Source organism: Corvus brachyrhynchos, unplaced genomic scaffold, assembly GCF_000691975.1.
Source record: "Corvus brachyrhynchos isolate BGI_N302 unplaced genomic scaffold, ASM69197v1 scaffold209, whole genome shotgun sequence".
In the NCBI taxonomy this organism is placed as follows: Eukaryota; Metazoa; Chordata; class Aves; order Passeriformes; family Corvidae; genus Corvus; species Corvus brachyrhynchos.
Genome location: NW_008246056.1, coordinates 2,175,210 through 2,183,112, shown reverse-complemented (window position 1 = coordinate 2,183,112; position 7,903 = coordinate 2,175,210). Strand labels below are relative to the sequence as shown.

Genomic DNA, 7,903 nt, shown 5'->3' with positions numbered 1-7,903 from the left:
AAGAGCAAGAAGTCAATAGTCAAAAACACCCTCGCAAGTATAGCAACACAGTTATAAAGTTTTTAGTAGTTCCACTTAAACAATTTTCCTTAGAGAAATATACAGTGTGTGCTTTGTTTGAACAATGACTCTTCTCTGCTTAAAGATATTAAGGACACATAGCAGGAACACATGTAAAGGGGATTCAGTTTGATCATGATGATCTCTAAAAATACATGTAAGCTGTGACTTCAGTAATTTCCATAAGTAGACACTGGTATTTGGATCCGATCATGTATTTGTGTTTCCAAGAGCCCAAGCTGGTTATGGCAGGATGAGGTTTAATATAAAAACAAAATGCGATGTTGGAAGATTTAAATCACCACAGACTTCATTTACCCCTGTCTGTGAATGGATCTATAAAGGAATATAACAAAGGGATATCAGCTCCTGTGCTGTTGAGGTTATTTTTCTCTTTATTGTTTTCAGTGGGAATTTAGCAGAATACTTGGATTTTTGTGGCTTTCCAGATGGGGTGAATGAAAGTTCATGGAAGTGCATATATATGGCATATCCTTATGGTTTCTAAAAGTTGACAGCACAAATGAAGGTCTGTCATGAACACATCTCATTGTGCCAAGGTATTACAGAATTAAGGTCAAAAATCAGTGTACTGGAATTACAGTTGGAATTAGCTAGGTTGACTTAAATCAACCTTAATCCTAAATTGATAGTTTCCTTTCTTAATATATAGCAACTTCTAATGTAGGTCAAATATGCATCCTGTGAGTTTATGCAAATGAGAGATTTTTCTCTTTATTAACATGCAAATGTCAGTGCTACCGTGTCAGATTGCTGGGTTTAAAATTTATTCCCTTGCAGAAGCGATTTGGTCTTTTAATTTATCTTCATCTTTTTCTTTATTATTTTAAAAAATTTCCGGTACCTTGGAGCAGCATAACATATTCCTGCATGGAAAACTCAGGGCATGCTTTTCTCTGGACGCCATCACTGGAATGTGACTTGGATCATTCAGTGCCTGCAGGGTGACTCAGGGCCTTGGCAGAGGATGTTCCATCCCTGGCAGCACCTTCTGCCTTGGGAATTCATCCCGGGGAGCAGAAGCCCAGCCCACGCCTCGACCCCATGGGCAGGTTGTGGCATTCCCATTCCCTGTGGACCAGCCCACCTCCTCCCTGCTGGAGCTTCCCTCCCCGAGCACCAGCGCTGAGTCTGGCTGGGATAAATCCTGCCAGGAACAACCCTTGCCCTTTCCCAGCCTCGGGGTGCGCCCGACCTACAGCCCGTGCCTCACCCCGTGCGGTTTTGCTCCCTGCAGGTTCCAAGGCACTGGAATACTCCAATGGCATCTTTGACTGCCAGTCCCCCACCTCCCCCTTCATGGGGGGCCTGCGGGCACTGCACCTCGTGGAGGACTTGCGGGGCCTGCTGGAGATGATGGAAGCGGACGAGAGGGAGGGGCTGCGCTGCCAGGTCCCGGACTCCACGGCGGAGGCTCTCATCGAATGGCTCCAAAGTCAAATGGTACAGTCTCACCTTGTTTTACCTGCACCAGGCTCATTTTGGATGTTGGCTAGACTGGCTCCGTTTTACACAGCTATTTATAAAGCTTGGATTGGGTATCAGGGAAGAGATTTTGGTTTGGAGATACTGCTGTGGAGTCTTGGAAAGGCTGTTGCTCAAATGCCTCGTGCAGTGGGTTGGCCTCTGCTGTCTTTGATGTATCACTGTGCCTCAATCTAGGGAGCAAACAATACTTGGTAACTGCAGTTTCATCTCAGAAAAAGATGGGCAGAGACTTTCTTTTAAGAATCAGATGCTTAGGTGGGGGGAAAATAGTTGGTTTGAATACTTTTCAGTAAAAAGTGGTTTTGGCAGCGTTTTTTCTATGGGGACCACTGTTACTGCTGAGCTTCCTTACCTGATTTATAACATAAATGAGTGGTGTAAGCTCTGCATCCCTTTAATCTGGATACCAAACCGAACTTTTATTTTCTGTGTTTGAGAATTGGCCAGTTTTTGTCACCTTACTTTAAAAATACACAGAAATATAAATGACAAGGCAGTTCTTTCCCCAAGACTTGGTTTTCCCAAAAAATCAGTTATATGAGTGTAGGTTACCCAAAGACTGCCCTGGGAAATAAAATGTTGTACTCACCAAAAGGTGAGTTAAAACAGCATCATTTTTGAAGGAGCTGCTGATTTTGCCTCCAGGTGCCCTGTGACTGGTGAGTTCCAAGCAGGGCCAAGGAAGAGTCCTTGTGCATATGGTGTGTGGCGGGGTAGTGTGGTGGAGGTCCAGGTATGTGCAGGTTTTGGGGAAGCTCCAGCAGTGGAATTCAAGACTTGCTCCCAGAGGCCAAGCTTTGGGTTTTAAGCCAGCCTTGCAGCAGCTGTCACAGCAACAGCGGCGGGTGGGCACTTCTGCATATTCTGTCAAATCCATCCTGCAGCCATGGCCAGGTCCTGCTGTCTCACACACTGGGTGTTGGCCAGGGTGACACCGTGCTGCTGAAATTGGGGTGCCAGCCCTGGTGAAGGCCGGAGCTGCTGCAGGACTGTGGTGGCTCTGTGTTCCATGTGCCCCGTGTGCTGCTGCCGTTGGGACAGATGGCCACCATCGCCTGCTCCCTTCCCAGGATGGGCACTGCATCCCCTGGGAAGGACTCAATCTCCCTGGAGCCATGGCTGATCTTGCAGAAAGTGTTCTTATCTCGACGAATGGATTTGTCTCAGTGCTCAGTTGCAGCCCGGAGGACTGCTGTGTGCAGGGCTGTGTTTGCTGTGGCTGGCGCTGGGCAGCCCTTTGTGCCATCTGCTGTCGTGGGGGCTGAGCACAGCAATGCAGGGACAGATGGGCATCTTGGACTTGCTACTGTAGCCCTTGCAGAAAGATCTGAAGGGAGAGACTTCTTTTTTCCTTTTTCTTAATCTTTGCTTTGAACTACTCATTTGGAAATGCCTGAAACTTAATGAAGCACGTGGGAGCTCTCCCACTGCCTCCAGTGGGATTTGGATCTCGCCCCCACTGTCAAAGTGTGGCAGCCAACGCTGAGATCAGGAGGAGGAGACAGGAGTGACATTGAAGTCAGATCTTTAAAACAGGCAGGGTTCCTGCTAACATCAGCATTCCCTGCCTGTGTAACATACAGCCGTGAACATCGCTGTAACTACTCACTGCTCTCTGGACATAACAGGTTTCATGCAACTATGGCCTTTATAAACAAAAAAAATATGCCAAGTAAACAGTCTTGGAAACTGCACTCTCCCATGGTGTTCACAGTCATCTGTAGTCCATGTTTAGTGGTGCTGATCCCCTGCAGGTTATTGTGGAGTAAAGGGGCCCAGCAGCATGGCTGAGGCTGCAGTGCCTACTCAGATGCATGAGGTAGAGACCAGTCATTGCCCCTTATGATGGCAAATGTGTGATTTAGGGGTACCTGGCTGGCGGGGTCTGGAGTGGGGTCCTTCAGACGTGCACGCTGTGGATCACCTAATGGCAGTGAGGCAGCAGTGGGTTTTTATTGCATCCATGGGCTCAGTGGGAGAGGAGGGGCTGTGTTGTGCCATTCAGTTTAGTGCCTCCCAACCACTGGAAAAGATGTGCAGGGGTTGTGAGTACCAAAGATTGCAGAAAATAGCTACTCCACCTATGCCTCAATTACTCCTTGTTCTGCTTCAAATTACTCCCCTGTACCCTCTGTCATCCTTGAAGCCCCTCGTAGGAAAGACTTAACATTCCACTTAGAGTGTGCTACAGCCACGGGATTTGCAGGTGTCACCAGTGTCACCAGTCCCTGTCTGAGCAGGGAGGTGTCACATTAAGTGCCCGGATGATTTGCAGGAAGGTTTTTTGCAACTTTGCCCCTCCTTGCAGGGGAGGCGCATACACCTTCTTTGTTTGAAACTGGTTTAATCCTCTGTGTGTGAAGTTGGGTCCAGCAGGATGCTGGATCTGGTGTGTGACATCCCATGCGGGGCTGTAAGGAAGCCTCTTGTGTCTCAGAGGAAAACAAAAATAGTGTTTGCTGCTGCCAGACAGTGTGTCACAGGAGAAAAATCCTCCCCTGGCTCCTGCAGCCAAACCACTGGTGCCCACATTGGGAAAAGGGGATGACAGCAGTCTCCCAAAGTTTCTGTAAAATAGGGCAGAGCATTCAGTCCTGCCATGCCAGAATGGGCTGCCACACGTCCTTGATCCTCTTCCTTTCTGCTCCTCTCAATGGGTCTGTGCAAGCACTCAAAAAGGGCCAGTGGGTTAAAACACCTCGTGCTGTTGTTTTTTTAACGGGTGGGTGCCAGATGGCCGCGTGACACCAGAGCGCACGTACGGTGCCCAGACATCTGGCACAGCTCTTCCAAGAGAATCCATCGTGTGGTCCCCATGGGGAGCTGGGAAAACTTGTACATGCAGCTCTGCTGCACAAGGAAGTCAATTTAACTATAACATGTCATTGCAGCTCAAAGCTGATCTCTGCTGCTGAAACCCTGCTCATGTCTCCTTGTGCAAATGGAGGGCAGGTGAATGTCATGGGTGAAATTACAAATGAGGACATTTGTTCCAAGTCTGGAAAAGGACTGAGACCTTTCTGAGCTCAAACATGTTTGGATTCCGTGCTTTCACTGGGAACCAGGCCTGAAATCCATAACCAGGTCAGAACTATTCCAAAGTTCTGGAGTTTTTTCGGAATACTCTTGATCAGCAGAGATATTTAGTGTATTCCAGTGTGTGCCTTAATAAAGCATGTGCTGTACTCTGTGAAAATGGAGCTTCTGGCTTCGGTACAGGCAGTCTGTGAGTAATCTCTAATATCAGCACCGGTAGCAAAACCATTTTAAATGAAACTCCACATTTTGCAAGTCCAAGGCATCCCCGTTGTGTCCAGCTGGAAGCTGATAGATCCATGTCTTGAAGAGTAGTTCTCGTAAACCTTGCTCCCAGCCATGAGCACTGCTCCAATTTTTCTTCAGTTGAAACAAACAAGAGACAGTTTTCCTTCTGGTTATTACTTTTCTTGAAAGTGGTTGGGAGTTTTTTTGCATTTTTTTAAAAATACATCTTATGCAACAACTTTCCCAGAAAAAAGAAACCAACTGTGTCTTGTTAAAAAGAGGAGTGAAGGGTAGGAGTGGGTGGACAGTGCCTTCCCACACCTCAGAGCCATTTTCCCCATGCTCCTGATCTGAACTTGTGTATATGGGTCCTGGTGTGTGCCTTCTCCTCTTTAAAGGGTGTGCCCCTGAAGTGAAAAATCCAGGATAATACAATATTTTTTCTTTAAAACCCTCAGCAAGTGCAGCTGTGGCTTTGGCTTTGGAAGTGACTTTCCCTCCATAAGTGAATTTCTGAAACTGACTTTCAGATCAAGCAAAACTTTATGGCCTCCAAAGGTTTCTTGAATCATATAGAAAAATAGAATCATTAAGGTTGGAAAAGACCTTTAAGATCATCATCAGGTCCAACCACAGAACATTTTCAGCTCATCTGAGAATGATGGTTGAGCTGTGATATCCATAGTGGCTTGTGCAATCCAGTGTGTTGCTGCTGTCTCACAGACCAGCTTCAGATTTTGACATTTTTTCTTTAAGTTGGTTCTTCCAGAGAGTAGCTGGGAGTAAAGAGCGATAATATGAGGGGATATTAGCTTTCAGAGAGAAATTTTCCTTGCTGGATAGACATAGCTTGTAATCTTACAGAGATATATGCTGACCTATTTGGACAAGAGCGTGATTCCCAAGTGGGGGAAGCGGTTTGGTTAGCCAGAAATCATCTCTTATTCATGGGAAAAAAAAAAATCTTGTCTTCAAACCCAAGTTTGTTGTTTGATTATCCTGGTGTGGGTGTACAGTGCAGTCATTTGATTCAGCTTCTGCTTATGTTGAGTTTAGGTATCAAAAGGTCCTATGCTAATGTGTGGCACCAGGGTGTTACCACCAAGCAGTTTGAGATCTCTCCTCAAGTTGCAATGTGAAAGGAGTCTTGTGATACCGTGTCAGCCTGTCATCATCCACTCCCTGCTGGCAATGCTTTTGTCCCTGAGAGATCCGCCTCCCAAAGTTCTGGAAACACAGGACCCTGCTTCTTGCTAAAGGTGATCATCCAGATTGCTGTGTTTTTAACACTGGGAGATAATACGGGCTTGTTTATGGTACGCCTTGGCGTGGCATCCTCATGTATCTGGGATGAGTTCTTTGGCAGTAAGAACAACCCATCAAAAATCCCCATTCTCAATGCAAAATGAATCAGTTTGGCTTTAAAAGCCCAGCTTCTGCTCATCCTTTGCTCTCATGATGTCTCCTGGGTTATTCAGCATTCATGGTTTTGAGATTTTTCTCTATCAGTAGTAGTTGTAGATAATCACAGGACTCTCGGAGCTGGGCTCTGTGGTCAAAAATACTAAGAATTTGTCATGCTATTGCTGGTAGTGGGTCAATTAAAACTTGAACCCGAGGACAGAGGTTGGTTGTTAATGTTGCTTGTTGCATCATTTTGAAGTATGATGTAAACTTGGGACAAGCCACTTGAGAGACCTGGGACAGCTGAGTCAACTTTTTCTTCCATTTTCTCTTGGTGTCTGCAAGTGAATTAATTACTTGTGTTCCTGCAGCTTTTACAATTAATAGGAAAGACCCTCCTGTTTACTTTGTGGTCAGGTGAAGGGGTGGGAGTTGCTTTTTTCTCCTGTGTTGTTGGGTCAGATGCTTTCTGGGAGGGTCCAGAGGAGGGGGCTGCGCTAGTGACAAGAGGGAGGGTGGAGATGCCCGGGCGCCACCTGCGTGGGGCTGTCCTTGCTCCCGGTCAGGTTTATGCTGCTCTGCACCTCCCTGCCTGCATCCTTCTCCTGTGTGTGCTGGGTTGGAGGAGTTTCTTGCCGGGCTTTGATGTGTTAATTCCCCAGAGCTGCTTGCTCCGCCTGAGGAGCGCTGCTGCTCCACGGGCTCCGCTTCCCACATCTCCCACTCTGCTCGCCTCCATCCTGGCTGGGTGAGGGGACCTGCTGTCACTTAACCTCGGCTCAGAGGAGCCCGGAGCACTCAGCCTCGGCTTCTGGCATCCGTGAATGCATGAAAATAGTCATGACCAGCATGGAGTATAGCTGGGACATTCACGGGCACTGCGTCTGGCTAAATAAGGTAAGGAGATCTCTGCTTGTGCTGGCTCCTGCGTTTCTCCCAGTGACAAGCCATAGCTGGGCAACGCTGGGAATGAGCCTCTCATCCTTCTCTTGTACCAGGCACCAGCTGGGCTGCTGTTAGGAAACGGAATATTGTGGAAAGGTTGCATCTTCCCTGTTCAGCAGTGTGTTATTTATGATTACAAAATGCTTCAGGTAAATGCCTCAGAGTGAAGGGCTGTGTTCAGCTGCTTTTTTTTCAGAATTCACTTTTATTGTAGTGAAGCCTTTAAAATACAATGTGGGGGCTTGGAGTGGGTTTGTGGTTGGGTTTTTTTTTCCCCCTTCTCATTCTGTGAGGAGGAAGTAACCTGTAAACTTTAGGAAAAGCTTAGCAGCAGGTCTGCTGCTGGAGTGTGTGGAGCAGGCTGCAAATATTCCGAGCAGGGAAGCGGGAAATGCAGGAGAGGCTGGTTTGAGAGGGCAGAGGGGAGCTGCCACACAAACTGGTTACACACCAGCTCAGACAGTATGACCAGTAGGAATTTGGAATGGGATTGATGCTGACAGAGGGTAAAGCTGTCATGGGTCTGTATCACAGGTGGTGGATACTTGGCTTGGGAAACCCGGAGGCTCTGCCCAAAGCACACCAAATGATGCTGAGGTAGCTGAGGCTGGAGGAACCCTCTTGCAAGGGACTCTAAAGCTGAGGGAACAAGCAGAACAGCAGCAGCTTTGTTTAACTGAGCATAGGTAATGTGTATTGTAATGATCTGAACCACGTAAGC

General features: G+C 47.2%; 1 protein-coding gene across 18 annotated transcripts in view; it reads left to right on the top strand.

Moving 5' to 3' along the window:
* Window positions 1–7,903, top strand: part of PPFIBP1 (PPFIA binding protein 1) — a 73,241-nt gene that overhangs the window by 26,609 nt on the left and 38,729 nt on the right. For 15 of the 18 annotated variants that reach the window (XM_017745807.1, XM_017745805.1, XM_017745811.1 and 12 more), the window contains exon 3: window positions 1,319–1,524. In XM_017745807.1, coding sequence (XP_017601296.1) covers window positions 1,319–1,524 — 206 coding nt within the window. Of the gene's footprint in view, window positions 1–1,318; window positions 1,525–6,850; window positions 7,135–7,903 lie in introns of those variants that run through there. The other 3 variants (XM_017745806.1, XM_017745808.1, XM_017745809.1) reach the window with 3 other exon arrangements.